This window comes from Engystomops pustulosus, chromosome 9 (assembly GCF_040894005.1).
Source record: "Engystomops pustulosus chromosome 9, aEngPut4.maternal, whole genome shotgun sequence".
Lineage (NCBI taxonomy): Eukaryota > Metazoa > Chordata > Amphibia > Anura > Leptodactylidae > Engystomops > Engystomops pustulosus.
This window is the reverse complement of record NC_092419.1, coordinates 41,803,733-41,817,348: the sequence shown is the minus strand read 5'-3', so window position 1 is coordinate 41,817,348 and position 13,616 is coordinate 41,803,733. Positions and strand designations below refer to the sequence as shown.

Sequence of the window (13,616 nt, the reverse complement as noted above, 5' to 3'; positions counted from 1 at the left end):
ACCCACGCAAACACGGAGAGAATATACAAACTCTTTGCAGATGTTGACCTGGGTGGGATTCGAACCCAGGACCCCAGTGCTGCAAGGCAGAAGTGCTACTCACTCAGTTACACAATGAGTAGCATCACATGACCTCCAGAGTGAGCAGGGAGCGGCAGTTCCCCCCTTACAGCAGTTTCCATCATTTAGTTTCTTGTTTAGACACACTATGATCTCACAGAGATAAGCAGCACAGTCAGGGGTGACAGCTACTGCATGGACTGGCTAAAGCAGTCCTACATCCAAAGAGCTGGCACTTAAAATACAATATTTTAGGGGAAGTTTTTTTTTTGTTTTTTTTTATTCTCACACATACAGCAAGCATTTTTTCAAACACCTGGCCAGACAGCATGGAGCAGATACCAGTATGACAGCTTTGGGAGTGGTTCAGCTATTATGTGGGGAGGCGTTCCTTTGGAGGGACACATACACAGGTACCCCGACTGCCATTAGGTGCCAGGATGAGATACTCAGACTTCTTGTGAAATAATATACAGGTGCAGTGGGCCCTGGGTTCCCTCTGATGCAGCACACTGCTAGGACTCTTCTGGCTGGACTGTGTCAGCAGTTTCTACATGATGAAGGCATTGATGCGATGGACTGTGGCCTACCCATTCCCCAAATTTCATTACAAGGACATGTGGGACAGTGTCCCACCTAATGCTCTAATCCGGGTCTGGGAGGAGATCCAATTTATAGGATCTTATCAGGAGTGTGCCCAGGCGTTATAAGGAGGAGACACCCACCTCTGAGCCACATTTCCTTGCCTTGAGGCACTTAAATTGGACCTGAAATTTGATTTTCCACTTTGGGATATTAACTTAATGGACCATTATGCACCAGTATGTCAAGGGGACATTAAAAATGTATAAAGAGGGATCACGGGCTGAGCCCTTTTCATACAGACTGGGTACTTGCTGCATTATGCAGTAAACATCCATTATCAGCACTGGTAAAAATCAGGGGCATTAACAGTTTAAATGCCACAGGGGAGGGACAATCCATCACCATTACAGCCTGGAGCCCGTTGGAGACTCCAGGTATTGCTGCTGGCACATTGTAACAGAACATCAGTAAATCTACCATACACTGTAATACAGCATTATATATGGTAGGAACACTTAGGGGGGCTGCGAATACAGTAAAATTAAAAAAAAAAAAAAATAAGTCGCCCCCTTTTCCCTAGAACCAAATAAATCATTAACATGTTAGGTATCGCTGCATCTAAATAAAATCAGAAGGCACAAATGTTTAAAACAACAATTATTTTGCAATTTTGCACATAAAATTTGGTATTTAAAATGATTAAAAATATTGTACAGACACCCAGAATAGTACAAATAAAAGTCATCTCATCCCACATAAAAAAAACCAAAAACATTAAAGTGGAAGTGTCAGCGGCAACATATATAATATATAAAAGGTTTTGATTTTTTAAAAATCTATTAAAACAATTAAACCTGTATAAATTTGGCATCCCTGCGATTGTACTACCGCAAAGCATAAAGAAGAGGTGTCATTTGGAGTGTATAATTAAAGCTGTAAAAACAAAGCTGTCAAAAAAATATGGCGCAAATGTATTTTTTTCCATTGATTTTTTTGTTTCACTGCGATTGGAAATTTTTTTCCAGCTTACCAGTACACAGCATAGCAAGAACAATGTGTTAGACAAAACAAGTCCTCATAAAACTCAGTACATGGGGAAGGCAGTTATGGATTTTTCAAGGTGGGGAGCGAAGAATGGAAACTCAAAAAAAAAAAAAATGCTGTATCTTTAGGGGGTTAATTTTAATTGCTCTTTTTTGTTTTAATCATTCTCAAAGTATTCCAATATGTAAGTAATAATCTTAGATATTTCACTCAATCAGATCTCGGGTGTGATATTTTAGTTTTCCATATATTTTTTTTGAGCAGTGCATGGACGGCTTGCAACATTGTGTTGATTTGCCCAAGTGTCGCACCCCACCTTCCTATAGAGCTCTATTAACCCCTTAAGGACGCAGGGTATTTTCGCTAATTTCTCGCTCTCCATCTTCAAAAATCCATAACTTTTTCATTTTTCCGTGTATAGAGCTGTGTGAGGGCTTATTTTGTGCGTAACAAATTTTACTTTCCCATGATGTTATTTATCATTCCATGCCATGTAGTGGGAAGCCGCAAAAAAATTCCAAATGTGGAAAAATTGAAAAAACTGCATGTGCGTCATGTTCTTGTGGGCTCAGTTTTTACGACTTTCACTCTGCGCTCCAAAAAACACCTCTACTTTATTCTTTGGTTCGGTATGATCGCGGTGATACCAAATTTATACAGCTTTTATTGCGTTTTAATACATTTTCAAAAATTAAACGAATGTCTACAAAAAAGAAAAAAAAAAATTTTGCCATCTTCTGAGGCAAATAACTTTTTCACACTTTGGCGCACGGAGCTGTGCGAGGTGTAATTTTTTGCGAAATGAGCCGACGTTCTCATTGCTACCGTTTTGAGGACTGTGCGACATTTTGATCATTTTTTATGTCATCTAAAAAGGTGTAAAAGTCGCGTTTTGGACATTTGGGCGCCATTTGCCTTTCCGGAGGTCACCGCCGTTAATAACCGTTTTTATATTTTGATAGAACAGGCATTTTGGGACGCGGCGATACCCAATGTGTGTGATTTTTACTATTTATTATATTTTATATCAGTTCTAGGGAAAGGGGGGCGATTTGAACTTTAAAAAATGTAAAAATAATAAAATTTTAAAACTTTTTTTTTTCTTTTTTTTCCCACTATTTCTTAGACCCTCTAGGGTACATTAACCCTAGAGGGTCTGATCGCTCCTGCCATATACTGCTATACTACTGTATCGCAGTATATGGCATTTCTGCTCACTATACATTACAATGAGCCACAGGCTCATTGTAATGCATGTGCAGAAGCCATGTATCCTCGGGTCAAACGAAGACCCGCGGCTACCATGGCAACCGATCGCCGCCCCCGATGACGTTCGGGGGAGCGCCGACCGGAGGTAAGATGGCGGCGCCCATGCGCCGCCAAATTTAAAGTGCCGCCGGCGACTTTGCCGGCGGCAAAGAAAAGGTTAACAACCTTACAGCTCCATGGCGGATATATCCGTCACGGAGCGTGAAGGGGTTAACTGACTGACCCCCTTCTTTTAGCTTAAAATTATTTTGCTTACATCCACATAAATCACCTTTTTATCTTATATTCCCTGTCATGAGAGGGGGTGTGCCCTGCTCAGCCAGGCCCTCCCATCTAATCCTCCCCATGTCTGTAATTAAGGTACAGGGCCCCACTGGCAGCTAATTTTAGGTGATATGTGGAGAACTTGTAAGTCATTATGAGCAAAGTGACTACAAAGGGAATCGTGAATTCAAGCACTCGCCTCATACCCCTTCCTTGGGCTCATGAGTCATCCGCTGCTCTGCACCTAGTAGGGGAAGGGGGGAGCAGACCTGAGGTGAGACAATGCCTTGCATGATGGCACACGCTTTTGGGACACCCTGCTCCTTCAGACAGGGTGACAGGTAGGCTTACAAACTTTGTTTTCTGTATATAGGAACTATGTGTTTTGTTTAGATAAATATAGTGTGAGCACAAGTTAGTGCTATGGGAACTTATAAAACTTAGTAGTGAAAATCTGGTGACAGTTCCCTTCTAACTTGAACAAGTTACTTATGACCATTTCTTTTAGGGAATTATACATCCCTTGTTCTACTAAATACATGGCAGTGTTGCTGACTTTTATTATAAAACTCGGCACATAGAACAAGGGCAGTGGAAATCTTTTGACAAATCCGTGGTAAATCCACTTACCTTATTAGCCACAGCATTTACATTTGGCCTAGCATCAAAAATAGTCAGTTTTGAGGTTTGGTTGTTGGCCTCTTTAATGATCTCCAGGTAGCGTTCATCATCTTTATTTCGCTTGCCGCCCATGCCCACTAATGGCTGGCTGCACCTTGTGATGACCGACTGATTTTCTGGGTGTATCCAAGACAAGACCTGCAGTTGGTAGAACAGTGAAATCACGTATTCATTATCATAAAGTTCTGTTGAATAGACTTTGGCAAATTACAGCATTAAAGGGAAACTCATCAGAAGTTCACCTAATAAACCACTACCAGTATGTTGTGTAGAATCTTTACACCTTGCAGATCATATTTCTTTCGTGGCCCAGCATGGTTCCATCACCCAGAAAATCAACTTTAAAGTGAGATGTAAATTAGCTGCATTAAGTCAAGGAGGCAGAGAGTATCAATGAATTCAATCTCTCCCTGCCTCTGAATGCCTTCTCCCCTTGATTGGCATCTAGTATCAGACTTCAGGATATCTGGTTAGTGATGTCTCCGGGGTGAAGGACCATCGATTACTGTCAAGGGGATTTCTGAGGCAGGAAAAATTTGAATTCAGCATTAAAGTCTCCGCCTACTTGACTTTGAACAATCAATTTACATCTCCCTTCAAAGTGGATTTTCTGGATGATGTCACCGCACTGGGACATTAAAGAAACATTATCTAGAAGGTGTTAAGCTGCTTGGTTTAGCAGGTCAGTTTCTTCTGACAGGTTCCCTTTAAGGGACTGATCTCCAAGACCAACATATACTTTGTTGACTCTTCAACATACCGGAATCCTGTTCCTGGACCTGAAGGCAGCAACTCTCCTGAGATCATCATCTGTGGCATTAAACGGGACCATGAGCAGAGGAGGGTAGGTGTCACAGAATTCATAGCTTTTATTAATAAAGGTTAATCTCCAATTATTGTTCGGTAAACCCTGGGGCCAAGACAAGGAGAGAAAAAAAAAAGTGCGCAACATGTCAGAGATTTCTTGAAGATTGTGCTTATATGTACACCGGCTGTACTGTATGTAACCACAGGGTGGTGATCACACCTCACTATATGGAGACCATCTGCTTTACAGATTCTTCTAATACTAAAGGAAGAGGGGACAAAAGGCACAACTAGGAGGCTAAACACTTCACTGGTAAAGATCGCGGTGTGAACGAGGCCGTGGTGCGGTGCAGCCTGGAGGTGGATCCCAGCCACAAGTGGAAATGTACAGACACAGAACGGGTGTAATGGCATAGAGCATGGAGGGCGGAGTGGCCATGGCGCTGGCAGCCGCTGTACTAACAGGCTGACTCAGTCTGGGCAGCCGGCCCGGGAGCCTTGCTCATACCACATGGAAGTTTTCAGACAATAATGTCAACCACTTATAGCTTTGTGTGGCAGTCTGATACAGATGTAGAAAACATTGTGCAGGGTAAGAGTATAATAGTCAGACTGCATGACACTTGTCATCACTGCTGCAAACACATTTACTGCACACTGCTTTACTGCACAGCCGGCGGCTGGTTACTGTACTATACACCGAGCTCACACCCAAGGAGAAGGAAGGATCACACTTTATAATCCATCTCCACCCTTCCTGGACAGCAACAGCTGCCTCAAATATTCCTAATATGACTAGTGGTAGACAAGAAATCCAATCACTGATGGCTGCCTTCACTTTTCTTAAAGGGACTGTAGCATTAGCTGACATCACACGTGACTGAATCAGGGGTAAACTGCAAACGCACAAGTTGTCCAGAATTGTAGATAAGTGCAGGAGATTGTGTGTGTGTGTTTTAGTGGGGGGCAGGATATTAGGTAAATTACTAATATATATCTATTAATAGGGCAGTTCTGAGGTTCCATAGGTTTGTTCTTAAATTGAATTTGTATGCAAGTAGAAACAATTTTATAATTGTAGATCCAGACAAAAATTTTTTTTGTCCCAGTGACAATTGGGGTTTCTAAATTTTTAGGTGTAATTGGACCAAGGATTATCAATATAGCCAACCTACAGCCGATCATTGCAGCCTGGGACTATAGTAAAACATCCAGGGAGCTTCACCAGAGGGCAGAGGGGTCCGTCTGTAACTAGGGGTCGTCTGTAAGGCAGGTGTCCTTTTGTAGGTAACCGCCTGTAGTTCTATGTAAAGTGAAGATTCTTGTCTTTACCTCATCAGCCACACATTCCTGTCCATAAAATGGGGTCATGTGATCTCTATCTGCCCATGAACAATGGCCCTGACAAGACCTTGACCTTATAGTCATGAATATTATCATAAGGTCCTGGCAGGGCAATTGTTCATGGAAAGAGATCCCTTGACCAACTATCTGCAGCCATTTTATGGTCAGGAATGTCTCACTGATACTAGCGTATAGGGTCTAGTCCATTGTAGAAAGCATACGGTGTAGCAGCCTATGCGTCAAACTGAGGTTAAAAGCCATATCAATAGTGAGCCAGCATATGCCACACCGAAACATAATGAGTACAAGCGGCTTTTGAATATTACAGTATACGCCAGAAATGCTTCCAATGTATATACCACATAGAAACATGTAATAGACATAATAGGAAGACAGGGGTAAGCCACGTGTGGCAATTGGAAGACAGATTAGGTGTGGTAATTCTGTATTGAGGCCTAATCTAGGTAGAAAACTACAAGTACAGGACAGGCCCAGTGATAATATGTGGCAAACTAACGAAAAAAAAAACTTTAATGCTAAAATTAAAGCAATCGATCAATCTTCCATCATTGAGGAGCAGTATACCATGTGTATCAGTGTACTACTAGTATTCTGGAGAAAGCACCTAGTGAGACACTGCGGCTGGTGCTGATGTTACAGGGGATTGGGCAGATGGGGCAGGGATCAGGGTTCTAGGTCTGTCTCTGTCTATAACACTAACTGCACTGCAAATGTTCAGGAATTAGACTGGATCTCTACTTAAATGAAATCTACCATCAACATCAAGCAGGAATAAACCAGGGACACTTACACATAGATCCAGGCACTATGACTGTGGTAATCTCCTTATATTTGTTTTCAATTCCTTCATTATAACTTTTAAAACTATGCTAATGAGCTTTAAGGGTTACCCTAGCCCCTCTGTGAGCTGGCTTTACAGGCTGTTACACTGTCTCACCCCGAGACAGTGTAACAGCCTGTGTAGCTGCAGAATGGAGGGGCTCTGGTAAGGCTTTCTAGAGCCCTTCTGGTTCATTGGCATAATTTTAAAATGTAATTTTAGCAGGAAGGAGACCATGAATAACAAATAAGTTGCTTGATTTTAATTTAGGTCTGACTATCGGAAAACACAGTTACAAAGAATGGGCATTGAGGAGTGAAGCACGTATACCATTGCTCCCTTCACTATGCGACAGCCAGAACAGTGATCTCGAACAAGCCTGTAGAAGTGATGCATGGAGGCTAACCCACACTTCATTCAGAGGTACAACAGAGCCGAGTGTGAAGGTCCCAGCAATGGACTAAACCCTGATCCCATGTCCACAGGGAAGAGGATATTAGCATTTTAAGGGACAACCCGTTGAGGTAAACTAAAAAATGCTAACGTTGCACAGAAAAAAGTCAGACATCTTCCAGACATGATCTTTGTCTAATATTTTGTAATGCCACATTTTAAGGCATATCTTGTAATGGTAACAAGTATCTAATATAATTGGATTCTGTGCTGAGATATCATGAGATTGATAGTTAACCACTGCTTTCTCTTGCCCTCCCCTTTGCCATGAATCAACATTGAGGGGGAGGATATACTGATATTACTTTTTGCAATGTATGTAAAAGTAATAAGTGAGAGGATACAAGTGGTTAGGGTAATGCCTATCCATGTGTGAACTGTATATGTCCCAGCATAGTAGATAATGCAGCGAGCGGAACATAATGTGCCATTTTCCTTACCTGCCTCTGAAACTCTTTAATAGGATCATAAATATCCCAGCCATTATTGGGAAATCTTTCTTCACTTATGAATGCAAAGAATTGCTGGAAAAAAAAAAAAAAAAGAAAAAAAAAATTAGTGGTAGCAATCATCATAACCATCTTTATACAGTGACAAGCATTTGTTGTACTAGGGGTGTTCACACATTGAGGGTACTACAATATGGGTGCATAAGTGGCTACTCCACACCCAAGTAGCCTCAGCTTCTGCTGCCTACCAGTACATCCTCATCTCACTCCTTTGCCCCCCTCCGCTCTCTCATCCTGGAGCAGGAGTTCTGTGCATGCGCAGACGAAGGGACCGCCACAACGCACTTGTGTTGCTGCCTTCGTCTCTGTAGCCAGAGCTACTGCATATGTGCAGATCTTCGGAGGTGAGCAAAGGAGTGAGGAGAGGATGCACTGGTAAGCAGCAGCTGATAGTACTGAGGTGTGGAGCAGCCGCACCCGATATTTAGCATATATATACGTTTTTCTCTGCTTACTCTGAAGGCTATGATTAGACAGAGATTGCACGGTGATAAGGAAGATAGTAGCAACCTACCATCAGATGTAACCTGTTAAGTTGAACTGTGATAATAGGTTACCTTTAAGGCTATTTAAGTTATTTTATCTGGAAATTTCCATTGCATTTGGTGCATTATAAAATAAAAACAACATTAGGTTTATGGGATTTATAAAATGATTTGTGCTCCATTTTCTCTACAGTCATGGCCATAAGTTTTGAGAATGACAAAAATATTATATTTTCATATATCTGTTGCCCTCTGGTTTTTATGTGTGTTTGTCAGATGTTTTTATCACGTACAGAAATACAAGTGCAATCATATTATGAGTAACAGAAGCTTTTATTGGCAGTTAGAATGAGTTACTGCAGCAAGTCAATATTTGCAGTGTTGACCCTTCATCAGGACCTCTGCAATTCCCCCTGGCAGCTCTCAACTTCTGGACCAAATCCTGACTGATAGCAGCCCATTCTTGCTCAATCAAAGCTTACATTTTGTCACAATTTGTTGGTTTTTGTTTGTCTACCAGTCTCTTGATGATTGACCACACGTTCTCAATGGGATTAAGATCTGGGGAGTTTCCAGATGTTTTGTTCCCTGAGCCATTTAGTTATCACCTTTGCTTTATGGCAAGGTGCTCCATCATACTGGAAAATGCATTGTTGATCACCAAACTGCTCTTGGACAGTTGGGAGAAGTTGCTCTTGGAGGACATTCTGGTACCATTCTTTATTCATGGATGTGTTTTTAGGCAAGACAGAGAGCCGATTCCCTTGGCTGAGAAGCCGCCCCACACATGAATGGTTGCAGGATGCTTTACAGTTGGCATGAGACAAGACTGGTGGTATCGCTCACCTTATCTTCTCCAAACAAGCCGTTTTCCAGATGTTCCAAACAATCGGAGAAAATGACTACCCCAGTCCTCAGCAGGCCACTCCCTGTACCTTTTGCATAATATAAGTCTTTCCCTGATGTTTTTTCTGGAGAGAAGTGGCTTCTTTGCTGCCCTCCTTGACACCAAGCCTTGCTCCAAGAGTCTCTGCAGTCTCACAGTGCGTGCAGATGCACTTACACCTGCCTGCTGCCATTCCTGAGCAAGCTCTGCACTGCTGGTAGCCCCATCTCCAAGCTGAAACACTTAAGAGACGGTCCTGCCACTTGCTGGTCCTTCTTGGGCGCCCTGGAGCCTTTTTGGCAACAATGGAACCTCTCTCCTTGAAGATGCGATAGATTGGTGACTGAGGTGCAATCTTTCTAGCTGCGATACTCTTCCCTGTTAGGCCAGTTTTGTGCAGTGCAATGATGACTGCACGTGTTTCTTTAAAGATAACCATGGTTAACAGAAAAGAAACAATGATGCCAAGCATCAGCCTCCTTTTAAAGTGTCCAGTGGTGTGATACTTAGTTAATCATGACAGATTGATCTCCAGCCCTTTCCTCATCAACACCCACACCTGTGTTACTGGAGCCATCACTGAAACGATGTTAGCTGCTCCTTTTAAGGCGCCTGCAATGAGGTTGAAATGTGTTTGGGGGGAAAAAGTTGATTTTCTAGGAAAACATTGACTTTGCAATTAATTGCTGTTAAGCTGATCACTCTTTATAACATTCTGGAGTATATGCAAATTGCCATTATAAAACCCGATGCAATAGACTTTGTAAAAACTAACATTTGTATCATTCTCAAAACTTATGGCCATGACTGTACAGCATTTATTCAACAACACTGCAGACTTCTGTCCTACTTTGTGCAAAATCCATCATAAAACACCAGTTGGCTCAGTCTGAAGTTTTATTTATTCTCTCTAGAAGACTTTGTATAGATGTTGACTTTACCTTGTGAACATGAGTGGTTATCTGACGAAATTCACAGTGAACGGCACTGAGCGGCCTGCACGTTATGAGAATACAGGCAGAACCATGTGTTTTTACAGGCCAACGTAAATTCGAGAAACAAGAATTCTAAATAATTCTAAAATATGGCTGCACCCATCACAGTAGCTCCCTCTGTGGACTGGTATTTCTTACAGACTAAGAATTGGGGACGGTGCACATTTCTCACATTACACATCTGTAGCACCCAAGCCACACAGGGCTGCTTCACAAATACATGTCAAATTTCACAAGAAATTCTGGCAACACCCATAGCTCTTGTTAGAGAAAGCAAGAAAAAAAAAAAAAGTCTGGTAATCAAAGCGTTGACGAGAGAGGAATGGTGGGGGATAATGTGTACAGAAAGCAATCTGAACAATGCGTCTACTGCTGTGCTTTGAATGACAGATTTGCTGTGATCAGTATCTTTCCCCAACACGGCAATTTCTGCACAAAGAAACATCTCCTTTACTTACAAGCGCCCAGCAATTTCTTACTGCTCCATCACTTAACACATTTAAATTAAGGTTAAGCTACAAAAGGGAAGGCTCTGAACACAGCAATAAATCAATACACCCAACGTTACACTGAACAAACCCGGAGCAAAGTAGCACTGACCACAGGCACCGCGGCAAGTCACGGTTCCTACAAAAGATACGTCTGGAGTGACCATCAATGCAGACCACCGAGAAGAGACATGTACCAGCCTTGTGTGTCTTATATTTCTGCCCCCCAAAAAGACAAACTTTCCCAATACAGGCAGTCCCCGGGTTACATACAAGATAGGGACTGTAGGTTTGTTCTTAAGTTGAATTTGTATGTAAGTCGAAACTGTATATTTTATCATTGTAGTTCCCGACAATTTTTTTTTTTTGTCCCCGTGACAATTGGAGTTTCAAATTTTTTTGCTGTAATAGGACCAAGAATTATCAATAAAGCTTCATTGCAGACAATTTTAAGCTGATTATTGCAATCTGGGACTATTTTAAAGCATGCAGAGAGCTTCACCAGAGGTCACAGTGGGCAGAGGGGTCCGTCTGTAACTATGGGTTGTCTGTAAGTCGGGTGTCCTTAAGTAGGGGACCGCCTGTACTGTAATAATATTTTCTTAGAGAAAATAGAAAAAAAAAATGTATAATTACAGAAAAATGTTAAATCAACTGGATAAATCATCCCTATCTAGGAGCTACAATGTCTGACACTCAGCGGAATTCCTACCATGTAACACTACATCTCCCACCTTCTGTATTCATGATATAGTCACCGGCCAAATGGAGAAGTTACCGCACACATGCACCTATTCGGGGAGATTTATCATAAAAGTCTTAGAACAGAACTGTTCTACTTGTCCATGGCAACCAATCAGAGCTCAGCTTTCATTTTCACACAGATGAGCTCTGATTGGTTTCCATGGGCAACTAGAACAGTCTCCCCCATTGTCTCTTTTTGGGCTTATAGTAGTATACACGCTCAGCTATTCTCTTTGTCCATTTAGATGGGATGCAGAATGGGTCATGGCGACCCTCTGTTCTCGAGATAGGCGCAGCTCCAATAGTCACAATTTTATGTAAAATACAGAAAATGAGGAAAAACTCCTTTAACTGGTCATGGCTTCTCCCGGGAGACCCCAGCTGACAACACAATTCAGAAAGGGGTTTGTTGCTGATGGAGTCACCCCCGTAGTTCTCCAGTCACAGCATTAGTAGAGAAGTATAGTGATATAATACATAACAGCACTGGGGTAATCAATCATTACAAAACCCACACACAAAAAATAAATTAAAAAAATCATACAAACTAGTAAAATGTTATTTTTCCTCTCCAAAATTACATAAACCACTCACTTTGAATTCTATACCGAATCCATGTCTCCTTCCAATTAACCATGTATTACCAGCGCAGGAATTATGATAGAAGTGTGTGATTACATAAGCTTACACAGCGCCCATGATGGATGGCTCCTAAGTACAGGACGTAACGCTCGTGTTTTGCACCGTCAAACTGCTTATTTACTGTCATAGAGACCTGACATGTACAACTAGTCTGTTCACCCAAGGACAAGTATGACTAAATCACATAGCGAGGGTGGAAGGAAACCCTCTGCACAGCTTCCTGCAGTAATAGCAGCAAGAATATAGATTGGGTAAAACCTTAAAGGGCTTGGCCACTTTTACCTCATTTTTTTGTAGTGTGTGTGTGTGTGTGTGTGTGTGTGTGTGTGTGTGTGTGTGTGTGTGTGTGTGTGTGTGTGTGTGTGTGTGTGTTATTACCAATTTACCAATACAAGTGGTTCTGTAGGTTTGTTCTTAAGTTGAATCTGTATGTAAATCGGCACTGTATACTTTATAATTGTAACCCCAGTCAAATTGTCTGTGACAATTGGATTTTAAAAATGCTGAGTTGTCATAAGAACCAGCATTAACAGTAAAGCTTCATTGCAGATGCACTTGATAACTGTTATAGCCGATTATTGTAGCCTGGGACTAAAGTACAGTAAATTACCAAAACATCCAGAGGTCTGTGTGTAACCCGTCTGTAAGTCGGGTGTTCTAAGTAGGGGACCGCCTATATACATCTACTAACAGTTCTGCTCCGCTTTCTTGACAAGTCAAGTGAAGCTTCCTGTCTTTTACCTTATCAGCCAGAGGTTCCGGACCATTAAATGGCCGCAGATGGAGGGACATGTGATCTCCCCCTCTGTGCCTTTACATGGAGCATCATGGAGCATTGTATTTAAGAGATTCAGTCCCCTCAGTCACAACAGTTGAATTGCAAAACAGACATTTTGTAATTCAGTACACCTTGTTGTGACTGAGGGAGATGGATATCTCCATTGCATCACCATGAATCCAGTCTGGTCACAAAAAGCAATGCAAATTGCTCCAATTCTTAAAAGAGGGGAGACCCTGTGACCCTCAGGGCCCATGCACACACATTCAGAGAGCCGAATCAAGAGAAATATGCTGTAGGTAAGAAAATCAGTCTTTGAGGTGGATGGATCTCTGCTTTCAAATACAATGCTCCCTACTGGAGAAAGAAGGAGCAGAAAAAAAAAGACAAAGAAGCTGCTTTCTAAAGGGGTATTCCCACAAAATCAATTTCTTATATGTACTCACAGATATATTTCCAACCTATCAGTCCTGGCATTTACAATTTTGGTTGTCACTGTATCCAATCGTAAAACTTCTGACTATGGTTGGGATTTTTCTTATGAATAGCTTGCACGGCTGCAGTGTTCTCTGCCTCCTGCTCCTCCCTGCATTACAAGACCAGCTCAGACACAAGCACTTCCTGCTGGCAAGCAGCTGGGTGCAGAGACTTACTCTACTAGCTACAGACAGATAAGGTAGACAGCAAAACTGACTGTGTATTTTATTGATTAGGTGAGAAAGCAGAGCGGAGAGTCATTGT

The 13,616-nt window shown here is 41.9% G+C and overlaps 1 protein-coding gene across 1 annotated transcript in view; it reads right to left on the bottom strand.

Moving 5' to 3' along the window:
• The window catches only part of MTM1 (myotubularin 1), a 41,920-nt gene that overhangs the window by 4,572 nt on the left and 23,732 nt on the right, over window positions 1–13,616 (bottom strand). Inside the window, exons 7-9 of the mRNA XM_072125477.1 lie at window positions 7,789–7,872; window positions 4,664–4,813; window positions 3,853–4,041 (exon numbers count right to left, since the gene is read on the bottom strand). Coding sequence (XP_071981578.1) covers window positions 3,853–4,041; window positions 4,664–4,813; window positions 7,789–7,872 — 423 coding nt within the window. The remainder of the gene's footprint in view (window positions 1–3,852; window positions 4,042–4,663; window positions 4,814–7,788; window positions 7,873–13,616) is intronic.